This window comes from Pinus tabuliformis, chromosome J (genome assembly GCF_031772625.1).
Source record: "Pinus tabuliformis cultivar Carrire ecotype Pingquan chromosome J, CPIR1, whole genome shotgun sequence".
In the NCBI taxonomy this organism is placed as follows: domain Eukaryota; kingdom Viridiplantae; phylum Streptophyta; class Pinopsida; order Pinales; family Pinaceae; genus Pinus; species Pinus tabuliformis.
The window spans coordinates 1242769553-1242786499 of record NC_142295.1 but is presented as its reverse complement, the minus strand read 5'-3'; the positions used below and the strand labels follow the sequence as shown (position 1 = coordinate 1242786499).

Sequence of the window (16947 nt, the reverse complement as noted above, 5' to 3'; positions counted from 1 at the left end):
TTGTAGGGTGGCATTTCATGAGTTCTCTGTTGTTGGTGTCTTACCTCGTCTAGCAATTCTTGGCACGTCATTCGCTTCCTCAGCCTTTTGATTCTTCGTAGACGCCTCCATTTTTAACAAGGTCTCTCGCCCTTGGCCTCTCTGCAACCAATTTCTTATACTCTCCTCGACCAAAACAATAAGAAGAGAGCAACTGTGACTGAAATTATGAAAGCGCGTGACAGAGAGACATGACTATACAAATGACATTTCCAAAAAATAATTTAATTATACTAGGTGAATTAAAAATATTTATGTATTATTATAAAGTAATTTTATAAAATTATAATAAGGTTACTTTGTTATTATAAAATCACTTTATTAATTAATTTTATAAAGTTATTTAAAAATAATAATAGTAATATTTAAAATAAATAATCCCGAAGAGGAAATGGAGAAACCCTGATTCCATGATAATACTATCGATGAATTACACCTACGGAAATGATGTCGACGAATGAAGAAATTAATAGCTGATTGAGCTTTGAAGACAAAGATTTTCCAAGAAAGGGGCAATGTTATGAATAAATTTATATAAATAATGATTATTTTAAATAGTCATTAGTTAAGTGAAAAGGCATGTCTAAAAAACATGCCCAATCATGAAGGGACACATGCCTAGGTATATAAGCAGGCCCTCATTGTAGCATTCAAACATTCTTGTACACTTTCATCTTATTAATAAAATATTATTTACAATACAATTGTGTATTTTTCATTTAAAGCACAAACCAACTCTAAGTTTGTTGCTTCAAAAACACTGAATTTGACCCACCTTTTTTTGCTCAGTTCTCAGTCATAAATTAAAGTAACCCGGCCAGCATAGAGTGATACTGCAACCCTTGATGCAGTAGACTCAGCGAATGAAAGGAAGGAAGCTTGATCTTTTTCCCATGGTGAGAACTTGGCATCACAACTAGCAAAACTCGGCCACTTGTTACAACAAACTCAGTCTTCACACAACAGTGAGGAAACTTGATTTATCCCCTCAAAACTTCAACCCACACAATGAGAATGACTTTGGTCTCTATGGCAATGAAACTCATCCCTTCTTAAGCTTGGAATCTCATCATTTTAATGGGTATGCACAACCTGTCCAAGAGATGAATAAAGACTCATATTAGAAGATAAAATCAACAGATAACATTGTTACCTCCATTATCTTCTGCAAATCTTATTCTTCAATGAAGCATAATGGCGAAATCTGAGTGATATCGCTCTCCGAACTAGCTAGAGTGTATAGTCTCAACAATGAAACTAGTAACCAGATTTATAGTTTCCAAAAATCCTAGATTCTTCTCCAAGAACTCTCCAAAGTTTCTTTTTCTCAAATGGCAAAAAGCTAGAATGAGGAGAGACTCCTCATTTTCCCCTTTTTATAACTTATTCACCACTTTTGCCACATTTTTTACCCTTTTATTTTTATAAAGTCACTTTAGTGGTATTTTCACATTATAAATTAAAAAGTGACTTTTCGTTAGCATGTGACATGTCCCCCATTTTTACCACTTTAGCATTTGTAATGTTTCTCCTAGGCGAATCAGGTTCCCTTAATTAAATTTTCTCCACCTTAGCCTACGGGTACATTATTAGGTTAGCGGAACTCCCCCATATGCTCCCTAAGCAGTTGGGGACATTACAATAGATGCTTCCAAATTGCAAATACTAGACATGACTAACATTGCTCAAATAAACTTATGGATATGTGTGAATATTGTCAGCCAATAATAATCAACCATTAAGATCTTACGAGTAGTAGTTTTGGCAGCATAAATTCCTTCACATAATCCAACATGTAGTTCTTTCATTAACCTCTAAGCCTCCTCATAATCTACACTTCTTAGGACCAAACCTTCCAGGTTTCTCCAACCCAACGCCCCTTGAACAAAACAATATTTAATTGCGTCAAGTCTCAAGGTTCTTCTTTTGTAATCAACAAAGTGATCCAGATATGTCAAATTCTTCAAATAGGAAATAATATCCATATACCACTCAGGTTGTTCCAATCCATCCAAAACTACAAATATCATTTGTACGACTTTGTCCTTATCCATATTCAATGCCCTTTTATTCCCTTCATAACATTTTTCTAACCCCTGTCCTTTTACCAATTTTGTTGGCCCAATCTCCATTTCAATCTCTTGAATTATGGACACCCAATTTCCCCTAATGCCCAAACAATCTTGTTGGGTCAAGATAACCTTAGCATCTAAACGAGGAACAAATGATATAATCCTGGAGTTCCCTCCGCATAATTTTTGAAATGCTTCACAAATTGAACCAAAGCATGCGCTTGCTCCTTTATGATAGCATACTTCAACTCTGAATCTCTGAGTGTCTTAATCATAAATGCAATGGGTCGTTCCATATTATGATCGTCCCTTAGTAATAACACAACTACAATAATATCCTTCAATCAAAATAGGAAAATCTGAAAATCCTTCACATACTCTGGGTTCACCAACACGAGTGATGATACAAGGCTTTCTTAATCATCATGAATGGGTTCTTGATTTAATCATTCCATTTGAACTCTTGATCTTTCATCAACAGATTAGATATAGGTTTCATAATTTCTACAACGTTGTGTATAAATCAAGTTGATCTTTCAAAACAAAGATTGCACTACTTTCTTGCTTCTTGGCTAGGGAATATGTTGAATGGCTTCAATTCTTGACAATTCAATCTTAACTACTTCCTTATAGATGACATGACCAACAAGCTTCCCTTTGTCAACTCCAAAGACAGATTTTTTTAAAGGTTCAATGATATTCCATATTTTATGTGTCTTTCAAATGCATGTCTCAAATGCTACACATCATCACCTTTATCTTTGGAAAATATTGTCAAATCGTCCTAATATATCTGATATTTCAATTCTGTTTTAGCTTTTCAGGTTTTTGATGTTTCTGATATTTTTAAGTTTTCCAAATCCAAGTTTATGTGTGCCAAATTGCCAATGTTTCTTGGTATTTCCAATTTGTTTTTAAGACCCTCAGTGATATATTCTCTGAAATGATATTTGCAACATTGGTCTCTTTAACATCCCTGTAAACCCATTATATATGGACAAAATCTAAATGGAGGTTTGAAGCAAGGCACAACCTGTACTAATAAATGTTGAAATTTGGGGCAGCTATAGGATGAATTTCCCATGAGAAGCCCATCTAGCCCCAAAGAGAATTTAATTTGGGTGAAGGAAATTATTATTTGACTTTTCTTTTATTATTATCTAATGGCACAAATTTATTAGGGCAAGCAACATCATGGCATTTGTTTAAATATTATTTTGAGCAAATTTGAATTTAAGAATTTCCCACCAAATTTATAAGTCGGCCTCAAGTCGGTTTGCCCCAAAGGACATGACCTTTCACACATGGAAACAACTATAAATTCAGCACCAATCCTCCTTCATTTGGAACATTGAACTCGACCTATTTTGGTATACATCTACGGCCTAATTGGAGTATCTTTTGCGCCATAAGTAAGGCTAAATTTGCAGCCTAATTGGAGTATCTTTTGCGCTATAAGTAAGGCTAAATTTGCGGCCTAATTGGAGTATCTTCTGCGGCATAAGTAAGGCTACATCTGCGGACTAATTGGAGCAACTTCTGCAGCCTAGTTACGGTTACTTCTTCGGACATGTAGCTATATTAAAGGTCTGTCCTAACTCACCCAAGTTCGTGCACATTAGAGAAGGATGAGACCCTAAGAATGTGAGCATAATGATTGGTTATCTTTGTGTTAAAGGCAGCAGGAAATTCTGTTCAGTACACAGGATAAAGTCTTTGTTTTAAGAAGGTCGTTTGGCCTAATATGTAACTGAAGTCGGGTCGAGTCCTTCTCCAAGAACAACATAGAGAATTGAAGGAGATAGAGCCCTAATCTAGGGTTGAAGTGGGTGTCATTGTAAGCCCTAATCAGAGGGCTCAAATCAGAGTCTTCAGAAACACAAGTACAGGAGGGCTAAGAAGAGGTATGTATAATTGTTCGTATTTTTGGATGATGTTTGGGGCAACCTAAGGATATTATGCATGGTCTGGTAGTGGCTAGCTAAATGATCCCTAGTACAGTGACATGGAAACAATTCCTTTGCATATGACAGAGACACGTGGCAGTATTTATATGACCCAAATGTGTGTTACAATCAGTGACACATGGCAGAATCTATATGACCTTAATGTGTGGTATCTTGAGTAACATATGGCAGTGTTCTCTTCACATTGATGATAGTGCCCTCATAACAATAGTAATGTATAGCAGTGCCTTTACCACAGTATTAATAGAGATGTGCGACAGTATCACAGTATTGACAGTGATGTGTGACAGCACAACAGTATTGACAAAGATGTGTGACAGTATGACAGTATTGAAAGTAAAGTGTGACAGTATGACGGTATTGACAGTCATAGGTGACAGGTCCCTTCATGACAGTATTGACAGTGATGTGTCCTAGTGCCATTATGACAGTAATTACTAATAATAATGATATGTGGTTTATTACAGTAAATGGTAATGGCAGTGCATGGCAATGTTAGCTGTCCTTGTATATCACAGTAATATGACATTGAAGACAGTGATACTTATGTCTGTGGTGTCAGTGCCATTTGAGGCAGAGATCTAAGCTATCTACAGTGATTTGGAGACTGTCCCTTTCAGTGGTCTCTTTGCTTGACTTATGAGGATCATACATGATCCCAGGTTGGCCTTATGAGGACTAATATGATTAATGATGAAAGACTTACGTCTCATGATATTTGTACATTGTATCTCAGCTGAACATTGATGAATATCTAATAGAAGAAGAAGAATTGATTTATGGGTTTTCCCCCTTGTGGGGTTTTGCCCTGGTCTCTGACCAAAATCCTGGTGTCTCTATTGTGTATCATTTTCTTTTGTTGTTCCTTACTGTTCCGCTACATTGTTAATGTTATTGTTCTCTCTGCATAATTGCTAATGATGATATAATGTTATGGGGTAAATGTACTGTGAAATTGTTGAAAAATGCAATTATCTTAAGCAGAGAACTGTTGAAGAATCTAGGGTAAAGTAGTGCAGTGTGATTCTTCGTTACTTGATAACAATTTGTGGAGTATTTTTACTTTTCCTTATTAGCTTATTCTTCTTCTTCTTCTTATTAGTGCATATGTGTGTACTTCATCAAACTGCTACCAAAACATAAAAAACAAGAACACAAGATGTTGGCTCTCTACCAAGGCCAAAACCTCTCTTCTCTTGAGAGGAAAACCATTTAGTGAATTTCTCTTATTGAAGCTTCTATTGATCAATGCCAAACCCTAGACCCCTGACAAGAGTATCCTCCAAGCACAAGTCAAGTCCTTCCTTCTTTCTGCACCTTATTTCCCAGCACTTATTCCAGCACTTCGTCCTCCTTCTTTCGGCACTTCGTTCTCTTACTATGATTCTTGTCTAGAGATAGACCTTCCTTGAGTGAGTCTTCTAGATGAGGTGTTCCTCTTCTATCCCTTGCTCAAGTATACTTCAACTTTGACCAACCAAGATCCTTCTTGAGTGTATGATTGTTCTGTTGTTCTGCTGCCCTAGTTTTTCATGTGTGGAGAGTACCCTTAGTGAATTAGGGTCTTTCTTCCTTCGCTAGAGAGAGGGGCTTCTTCGCTTGTCTTGGGAGGCCTTGTAAGCCTAGTGACTAGCCCAAATACCAACGAATCTTGCACTGAAATCTTGTTGCTGCTAAAACCGCAAACTGCCTTCCTTATCCTTGCACGTGTGATTGTTTCTGAGCCCTAGAAACAGTCCCTAACCCTCGTTGTGTTTCCTTCTTTCTTCGCTACACTTTTGAAGACCCTTTAGACTTCCCTTAACTTCCTTTTCTCGTCTTAACTCCTCGCTGATTTCAGAGCTTGCTTGAATGCGTTATGGAGGAGTGGACAGCCTCTATATATAGAGGTCGCCGATTTGTCCACTGTTTGCAGGCCGACTTGTCAAATGTTTGTAGGCCGACTTGAGGACTACTAGGAGGCTAATTTGTTGAGAAGAGTTTGGATAGTTTCCATGGTGGTGTAGCATGCTTGAGGGAGCTTCCTGATGGTGCCATTGCATAGGAGTAGACTTGACTTTGCTTGGAGGTTTTCCCTTTGACTTTAATATATATTTATACAAGGTGTAAAATTCCCTTAAGGTCTTCAACCTTTTCTTTTGATTATTTGACTCACCTATAGCAATTTAAATAGTGTTAGACCTATTTCAATGAGCAAGAAACTCATTCACATATATTATAAAAATAATGTTTCTTCTCTTGAATAAATACAAATATCAAAAGTACATTTATGGAGACCGAACCTAGTTACATTTCCTTCAACACTTCCTCTTAACTAGGGAGGTATTCATACAGTATTCTAAGGTGTTGGGCTATTATCAATCTTGAAGAATTCACATAAGAGAAACCCGATTTGCAATCCATCTGTTATAGCATCATATCCATTAGCATTGTCATAGTGCAAGGCCTTGACTAACAGCTCCATATCTTTACGAGACCATGAGCTACAATGATGGCAAGACCAATGATTTATAGACACCTTCATCATTGTCTCTCAAGGTACATACCCACTCGAGTGTTCTCTGAGTATGACCTTCTAGAACTATTCTTATCTTACCTCAAAGAATATCGATCTTTTTGCTTACTCTTATCTTAGATGCCCTACACATCCTCAAAGAGTATCGGATGCCAGATGATTACCTAATCCTCCCATTATTTCTTCCCAAGTAAGACAAGAATGTTGTGTCTATCTTGTGTCTACACTTCCATTCACGGCCTTCACCTAGACTTAACGTCGTTAGCCCTGGTCTAGTGCATGACCCATGAAATGGAAAACACAATTATCACTCCTTTGTAATCAGGGGTGATCCAAAACTCCCTCTTGATCAGGGACTTGTCAAAGCTCCCTCTTAACTAGGGACTCTTCCATTCATCAGCAACTACTTCTTTGGGGGTCCTTCAACTACTTGATTTCCTTCCTTTCTTTGATGTCATGACGTTCTTTGTTCGAACTTCTTCTAGGTAGGGCACCATCCATCAATCACTTTCCGTCCTGGTTTGTCATGTCTTGCTTCCTTCGTGGAAAGTGGTTTTCTTGTCATTCATCAGGTTTTCTTGTCATCTTGGCTACTCCTTTGTCATCTTGTCCATGCTTTGGAATATTCTTCTCATGGATGATTCGTTGTACTTGCTTGTTTACATGCTTTGACCTAGTACCCATCATGACTTCATCCTGATATTTCTTCAACATTGCCTTTTCTTTTGTTGGATGGCTTCTTCATCACGACATCTCTGTAGAGTAGAATCAATTATCTACACCTTTTATATCTCCAAGGCCTTCATAGATGTCAAGGGTCCTTTCTTCCTTTATCAGAGTTGTCCTGCCTTCTTTTGGGAGATATCTTCAAAGTATCTTGTCAGATAGTAATTCTCGGTGATCATGGTGTTCTTCACATGCTTGTTCTCTTTCTTTATTTGCTTCTCCTTAGATAGATAGGTCAACCATCTTATGATTCCTATGAGAGCATTCCTTCATTTCTTGCTTCCTGAACTTGTCAACATTTCTTCGTACTTCTTAGTCATCAATCTTATGCTCCTTATGTGAGCATATTCTCTCTCTTTTTTAACCTTCATTGCAATGTAGTGCATGCCTTCGATCATGTCCTTTGGGAAAGAGATTCTTTCATACTTTATCATGTTATAGAACTATTCCCATGACAATAATACAAAAATGTTAACATGACTTAAACTTTGATGCATACATACCTCATCTTGATTCTTCTTTGATCATCTTTTAGTGTGGCCCTTCTTGCTTCCTCTTAGCTTGCCTGTATATCATCCTTTTCTTGAATCCCAGGAATGGGATTCCCAATGAGACATCTGCTTAGGTCCATGAACCTTCTTTTGAAGATTCTATCATAGGATCTTAAAGATCCTTGCCTTGCAAATGTTTCTTTTCTTTTGATGATGGAGGTCTTCTAAGATTCTTAATCATGATCAATTTTCTTTCATCGCGGATGAGGTCCTATACTGGGTATGCTTCTTCTACATGAATATCTTGAGCTATATCTGCCATGCTCCTATATTCTAGAGGATATTTCTACCCATGCATTTTTATTCTTATTATAAATGCTACATCTTCATGAGTATCTAGAACTCTATGTACATCATGCTTCTAGATTCTAGAGGATGGTTCTAGCCATGCAATATTCCTACATGCTCCTATACTACTCAAAACATTGAAAGAATTCTAGAAGTAAAGAGTTTGACCTAGTCATAGTAGAGATCCGGAGGATCTTCCTGCTTTTGCTTCTTTCCTTCTTTCACTTCTTGAGTTACGTGAGCTTCTTCCCTCCTTTTGTTGTTGTTGTCCTTATTAAGCTTAGGACAATTCCTTTTGTAGTGTCCATTTTATTGTTATCGAAAACATTGGAGTTTGGACATGTCTTTGTTGTTTGTTCTTCATGGACCAAACTTGCCAAATTTACCCTTTCTCTTGGCCATGGTAGCAAATGCTTGCTCCTTTGATCCCACATCTTCTTTTGCCTTAAGTCTGGTTTCCTCTGTTCTGCATAGAGACCACATTTCACTGAGTGGTTGCTTCCTTCTTGGCATATATGCTTGATGTGAAGTTTCTCCACTCCTCAGGTAGAGCATTGAGTACTACAATTGTCATCTCTTTATCAGACATGACCTCCCCAAGCTCTTGAAGTTGATCTCTCATTTCAGAGATTTTCATGAAGTAGGGAGCTATTCTTTCCTTTGTTATCTTCATCTTGTACAATTCATTCCTTGGAGATATTACTTCTCCGGTTGTGAATACCGAAAATAGCTCTACTAGTTTATCATAAATTTCCTTCGATGTCTCAAATTTGGAGACATAGGGAATGAGATAGTCTTTGATTGATTCTATCAAAATCCTTTGAGCTCTTGTCTCATCCTTATTGTACTTGGCTAAGGCTTGAGTTTGTTCCTTAGCAGGGATAGTGATATTCCCTTTGACATGTTCTAGGAGTTCATTCTCCTTGAGAAGTAGATCAGTGCTCTTCTTCCATGCAAGAAAGTTATTGGTACCTACCAATTTATTGCTTTCCTTGCAAAAAGACATTGATGTAAATTCAAAAGGGGACATGTACTTACTTGATAGATTTTGAGATGTAGTGGATTTGCTTCCTCTTTGGAGACTTGATGGCTTGCCTTCCTTGGATCTTGATGTTCTTCAAGTTGCCTTCTCCAAGTGGACTTGCTTGATGATGAGATTTGCTTGATGACTTGTAGCTTGATGTAGGTCCTGCTTCAATCTGCTCTTCTTTGTAGGTGCCTTTATGTAAGGCTCTTCTTCTAGCTTTGTAGACCTCCTTGATGAATGATGGATTATATACCCTTCTTGTCCTTGAAGTGATTGAGACTTCTAGGCTTGATGCTTCAACTTTGTAGATGCTTCTCCCTTTATGAGTGTTCTTGAGATGCCCTTTCCTTGATGTGTCACCTTAGCTCTGATACCATGTTGAAGAATCTAGGGCAAAGTAGTGTAGTGTGATTCTTCATTACTTGATAACAATTTGTGGAGTATTTTTACTTTTTCTTATTAGCTTATTCTTCTTATTATTATTATTAGTGCATATGTGTGCACTTCATCAAACTGCTACCAAAACATACAAAACAGGAACACAAGATGTTGGCTCTCTACAAGGGACAATACCTCTCTTCTCTTGAGAGGAAAACCCTTTAGTGAATTTCTCTTATTGAAGCTTCTATTGATCAATGCCAAACCCTAGACCCCTGAAAATAGTATCCTCCAAGCACAAGTCAAGTCCTTCATTCTTTCTGCACCTTATTTCCCAACACTTCTTCCGGCGCTTTGTTCTCCGGCACTTCATTCTCTTACTATGATTCTTGTCCAAAGATAGACCTTACTTGAGTGAGTCTTCTAGATGAGGTGTTCCTCTTCTATCCCTTGCTCAAGTATACTTCAACTTTGACCAACTGAGATCCTTCTTGAGTGTATGACTGTTCTGCTGTTCTGCTGCCCTAGTTTTTCACGTGTGGAGAATGTGCTTACTGAATTAGGGTTTTTCTTCCTTCGCTAGATAGAGGGGCTTCATCGCTTGTCTTGGGAGGCCTTGTGAGCCTAGTGACAAGCCCAAATACCAACGAATCTTGCACTGAAATCTTGCTGCTGCTAAAACCGCAGTCTGTCTTCCTTATCCTCGCACGTGTGACTGTTTCTTAGCCCTAGAAACAGTCCCTAACCCTCGCTGAGTTTCCTTCTTTCTTCGCTGCACTTTTGGAGACCCTTTAGACTTCCCTTAACTTCCTTTTCTCGGCTTATCTCCTCGCTGATTTCAGAGCTTGCTTGAATGCGTTATGGAGGAGTGGACAGCCTCTATATATAGAGGTCTGTCCCTCCATTTAGGCCAACTTGTCCACTGTTTGCAGGCCGACTTGTCAACTGTTTGTAGGCCGACTTGAGGACTGCTAGGAGGCTGATTTGTTGAGCAGTGTTCGGATAGTTTCCATGGTGGTGTAGCATGCTTGAAGGAGCTTCTTGATGGTGCCATTGCATAGGAGTAGACTTGACTTTGTTTGGAGGTTTTCCCTTACTTTAATATATATTTATACACGGTGTAACATGCCCTTAAGGTCTTCAACCTTTTCTTTTGACTATTTGACTCACCTATAGCACTTTAAATAGTGCCAGACCTATTTCAATGAGCAAGAAACTCATTGACATATATTATAAAAATAATATTTCTTTTCTTGAATAAATACAAATATCAAAAGTACACTTATGCAGACCGAACCTAGTTACATTTCCTTCAACAAGAACAACCTAACCCTAAAAATGAACAATGAAAAACACTACAAAGCTACAAGAGCATGGAGTCAGAATAGCATGTAAACTACTGCTAAAGAATCCAAGGAAACAACTAGAATGCATCTCTGACTAGTGGACATACAAGATTAGATATTCTTCAGAAAATGTTTAATGAACTCCCCACTGTGGCTGATGATTGATGCTACAACTCTGAATTTACAAAACTGCAAGCCTCAACATGCATGGGCTCTGCCTCATGCAGAATCAGAAGCCTGCACATGTCCACTCTCTCCATGATCCACATTACAACTTTTACACAGCGTTTTGTTTTTTCCTTAACTGTTTTTCTACTTTTTAATCAAAAAGCTTAAGGCTTTCATGATTCATCCAAGTTCTGCATCATCTATCAGGTAGTTACATCAACACGATTTTTGAGAAAAAATTGTTTATGTATTTTTCAATTTTCAAAATCACTCCAATGTTTACAAAGATGTTTATATGTCATCACTGAAAACTATGATGTCTTTCTTCCTTCCCTTTGATGGCACCAATTATCAGTATAACTGCTACTAGAAATAAACCTGCAGCACAAATAATTTAGAAGCTATCATCCAATCTATCATCTAATTTGGTGACTCTAGAATTACTAGTTGACATGGTAGTGTGTAAAATTGCATTATGAAACAAAGATTATACAAGATAATGTGATGTAAAAGTTTGATAGGTACATGATAGAGGGCAATGTAGCTAAACTGATTTGGGAGATAACATAAGGATTTCGCAAGAGAATCAAAACATAGAATGCTGGAAATGTTTGGACAAAATTTGAATTACAAAATTATTGCCAAAATATAATAAAACCCATCTCACATTTTTGTCTCCTTGTAAAACAGCAGCATTTGGGATTGTGTCTTGATCAGCACCCCCACCAAAATTCAGCTTCCTGGTAATCGTCTCATCTACTGTACACAGGGCCAACAAAAAAAGTTAACATTTCAAACAATGCTATTGGAACCAAACTGGTGAGCAAAAAGGAAAACCCTGTGAGCCGGGAAGCAGTCGAAATCAGACTGGAATCAGTAAAACAACCAAAGCAAAAAACCAATCATCCAAAAATCCATAAAATATTCAAATTTTAAAGAAAAGCATATATATTCATGTGCATCCATATGAATCCAAGCCATTTGTACACAAATATGCAAAATTTCTCATTTATATAGCAAATAAGAGTGCATATAACCAAAATAGCACTTAGTGCAATACATTTTTAAACCAAAAATACATCAACAAAGAGGCTCTAGATGGCCTCTAGTGTCAAAAAAAAAATTATGCTACAACAAATACCTACATATCATCAAAAACATCGCTTATAAGTTATATTGGGATCTTCATCATCAATATCACCCTTTAAGCATTAAAATAAGATAGAAAAATCTTCACATGTCAAATCGAGATTTTGTTCGAGTGATGGGTCCATTTTTACTAGGGTCGTGATGGAGGAGTTCAACAGCCAATGCCACTGACACCAAGGTACATAGAGGGCTTGGAGCTCTTGATTAAATGCTAGTTTAAAACCCTCATACATGACAGAATTTAATGGAAACGTTGCAATCCCCCCAATCCTGAAAACTATAAAGTCTGTTGGATTTCAAATGAGATCTAACAGTCTACTTTCTCCATATGAAATCCAATGATCCAATGAAGTTAGAACCACTCTCAAACATCCAGGGTCAAATAATGGTAATGTTAAAAATTTAAGAATTTAACACTACCATTAGTTGCATAGCAATAGTAAGACCACAACCTTGAATATTACGCTGCCCCACTCAGAAATTCTTGTTTACAAAAACCAATTTCATTTGGAACATCATTGCTCACATTGCACAAAACCAGCTGGTTCAATGTAAAAAGGCCAGTTCGGTACCGAACAGGCCATTTCCAGTTCCAAACCTTAACCGGACTGATTTGACCACCAAACCAGATGGACCGGCCAGTTCCACTGGTTCCAGTCCAATTTCAATAACACTGATTTCAAATAAAAACACTTGCAAATGAAATGCAATTCCTAGAGCCATTGATCTCATTCTGAAAATTGTGCCCATTGAAACATTTCTGATTCATGTCATAAGATGACTTTTAATATCCTCAACCAGGTAGCATCTCGAATAGAAGCACAGACATATTATATATGAGGGAGAAGAAACAATACTTCTTGGCACAAGCCTAGTGGCATTGGGCAACATGTGTCATGCTATTTCCAGTAGAAAATGGAAGAAGAAATCATGTCTCGGATCATTGGGTAAACCCAAATTCAGAGAGTATTTTTAGGCCATTGAACTAGAAAGGACACCTTAAATTCTTTCTATGACAATCTAAGTATCAACACACAGCCCCCAGGGATGCTGTGTCCATATCCTGCACGATGGACACGTAACATGCTAGGACATTTGTTTGGCACATGTCTTAAAACAGGACAAATGTCTGAGACATGTTTGGCATGTGTCTTAAGACAGGACACATGCCCCAGATGTGTCCTACCAGTTCAACTCTAAAAAGCATTTTTCATTGTTATTTTCTCACTTTCAGCTGTAGCTCTTATGTTCTTTCATTGTGCAGGTGAAGGGAAAATTTGAGATTTGAAGGGATTCCAAATGTTTTGTAAATCTTCTATTTTCTAAAAAAAGTTGGATCTTTATGTCTATATTTCATCTTTTGTATTAATAACTTGTAATTTTTTAATATATATATATATATATATATATATATATATATATATATATGTATGTATATATATATATATATATATATATACAGAAATGTGTTCCCTGTGCCCTGTTTCTTGGGAATTGGGTCAATGTGTCCCATGTCAGATACTCATATTTCCGTCTCCTTGTGTCGTCATTTAAATGACAATTTGCATGTTTTAATGTCTATAGAACATAAATTACCACACACTTCAATGCACGCAAATTCCTGTTTGCTGGCATCTAACGGGAGTAATCATTAATGTTAGCTCCTTCAACTACTTAGGACACCTTAACTCTTGCCTCCAAAAATTTTAAGCTTAATGTCTTTCAAACTCTTGCCTCGTGTCTGCCAGCATCTTACTAAAGCTTCTTTTTCAACCACAGAACACTAATTCATTCCAACACATCATCACTGATCTGAGGAAACGTGATGCATCCAGAATATTTTACTACTATTACAGCCTTTTTTTGTACTTTAAAACTTGCTAGTATCTCCATACCATTCAATGGCATGCATGTGCCCTTAAAAGCTAACTGTTTAGTTTACGCAAACCTAAGTTGATTCAATCTATAAATTGGTATGCCTGCTTCAAACAAATGAATCAACTACTTCAACTCTCCGATTGGACTAAATCCCGAGCATAAAACATACCTGTGTACATTTTTATCTTTTCCTGCCATTCGTTATTCTATTATTCCTCCTTAAGTGAATTATAACTTTAAAAACATATAAACATTCAGGTTTCAAGAGAAAAGATAACAAACAAATACCAATATGTTTCACCCCTTAGAGCACACTTTAACAAGCATGCGCCAGACCTGAAAATCACTTTGTTCTATCAGATTTTACACCAGAAAATTTTCACTTCTCTTCAAGCTATATGTCAAATCACTTAACAATTTCAGCCCTATGTTATGTCAAATCACTTAACAATTTCAGCCCTATGTTATGTCAAATCAGCATGATCAACACATGCAGGAAATTACCCAATCAAGAAGACAACCCAAGCTGAAAATAAAATATGCAATTACACAATTTTAGGCAGTTGGAAACTTTGTTTGTGTCTATATATATATATATATATAGAGAGAGAGAGAGAGAGAAGTACATGTAAATACCACAGCTTTATCACAAAGCTGGAACAAGCTCTAGTTCTCTAAACCCTAGCTAGGGAAAACCATATAATCTCCCAGATCTACAACAAGCTAGCATCAATACTAGCAAGTCATCCTTGGCTTTAACATGCTTGTATAACACACGCTCCACACTAGCATTGTTATCTTTCTTAGGATTTGCAAACTTTCATCACAAAGAAACATGGCAAGACAACTCTACCACTCATCATCAAATCTACATGCCCATTCTAGAGTTTGAATACTTAATCCCAAGGTCTCCAACACAAGCACCAAAACCTCCATGGAACATCAAGAATACAATAATCAAATCTTCTTCAAAGCAAGGCATCACACTAAACTCAAGACTCATCAAGCTCATCTCTTAATGCTCTTGCCTTAGCCTTACATCCCAAAAGAATAAGACTCCAAAATCATGCAAGGAGTTAGCTCCACTCTGCATGTCTTTTAAGAGGGTAGAAACCCTAACAACAACAGCCATAATAATCATTAACATCTTCAATCCCATGTTTTTCGTTGGAGCTTGCATGCATAACCAAACCATAACATTACAAGATCAAACCCCGACATCTCACAAAAGCAATCTCTCCATGAACATCCAAAATCTCTCTCTCTATCTCCCCCCTTGTTTTCTCAAAGGGCTTCCTCATGAATAGCAACATCTAGCTCCCAAGGTTTCCTCATAAATAGTAGCATCTAGCTGCTAGGATTTCCTCGTGAACCCAAAAATATTATTGCTTCCTACAAGACATCTCTTCTAGGGTTTCCTCATGAACCCTAATATCCCCACGTCAAGTACAAAGAAGTACAATAATCATAATTAATACAAGAGTACTCTCTTCCCTTATAAATGGTGAGGAAGGCTAACATAAAATAAGGGCATAAGTCCATAACAAACAAGGAAACCCCACATGGAGCACTCTACAATAGAAGGATGTCCATGTGTCAAACAAGGGCTTATCTAACCCCCAAAGTGAAATGCCCTCCCAACATGATCATACTTCGACACAATACCCCTCCAAGATGGTGCACTCTCCAACAAGTTGTTAGTCCAACACTCCCACTTACATCGGTCTGTTATCCAAGCATCCTCATGATACACACTCCTCTAACTAAATGACACGTACTCTCATGTGCCCAATATTAATATCATGTGTGCTAATGAGGACACTAAGCTCCAATGTTTGTCATCAATATACGTGTCCAAGTTCATCATTAACCTTCATGAAGAATGCTCCTCAACCCAAGTGTCCTCAGGTCAAGGGTCAAACCTCCAAGGTATATATCACGCAGTCCCAAGCTCCAAGGACTAAGTGCCCTCCTCCACAGTATGTACCTCCCCTAACTCAGCAACCAACTCCCCCACAGTGTGTACACAATGGGTTAGTCATCATGATGAGTAAGGCAACAATCTCTTAGGTAAGGGCACCATGCTAACACTCTAATCGAGGTCAAGCATCCACCAAAATTGAGCCATACATATGTTCATGAAGCATCACCAAGGGGTTGGGAGACATAGCGCTCTCCTACCGCGATGAAAACACTTTTGTAGTAATGCCAAAAGCTAGCACTTCCACTTTAAAAGAAAAATATTTTCTATCACATTCAGCAACTCACTCTGAAATTGCAACCAGTAAATCTACTGCCTCCACAAAGTCGAAAGAGTCCTCCTTCAATGCTCACAAAGGTATGTCTCTCTCCAAACAAACAACCAAGCAAATTCAACTCAAACATGCAAGGAGAATACAACAAGACCATATGGTTTCCACCACCAAATTGAACCACTCTTTCTTCCCCTCTGCTAGGGGATCCAAAAAGACAACAGTCGTATGTAAAACTAAAGGAATATAACCTTGGATCATTACTTCCCGCCAATCTTTGAAATCACACCAAAACAAGGAAGACATCAACAATAATCTGTCAAAACTTTGGCATCTATAAAGTCAACATCATAGGCCAACACCTCTTGGCACCACATAAAGAGTTTTTTAGAACATCATGTAAAGAGAATCACATCTCCAACCTAACAAGGAAGAGTATATTACATGTATCAAATGCACAAGATGAAATCTGCCTACATCTCAACTCATCGATCATAAAAAATCAAGCTCAAGGGAAACTCACTCTATCTGATAGAATGCATGATCTTTAGCTATGTATCTTGTAATATTCCCGTTAACCACAACTCCAAA

At 37.5% G+C, this 16947-nt stretch overlaps 1 protein-coding gene across 2 annotated transcripts in view; it reads right to left on the bottom strand.

Moving 5' to 3' along the window:
* LOC149231696 (uncharacterized) overlaps positions 1-16947 on the bottom strand; it is a 240483-nt gene that overhangs the window by 97692 nt on the left and 125844 nt on the right. Inside the window, exon 4 of one of the 2 annotated variants that reach the window (XM_089379259.1) lies at positions 11745-11833. In XM_089379259.1, the coding sequence (XP_089235385.1) occupies positions 11745-11833 (89 nt within the window). Of the gene's footprint in view, positions 1-11744; positions 11837-16947 lie in introns of both variants that reach the window. The other variant, XM_089379258.1, reaches the window with a different exon arrangement.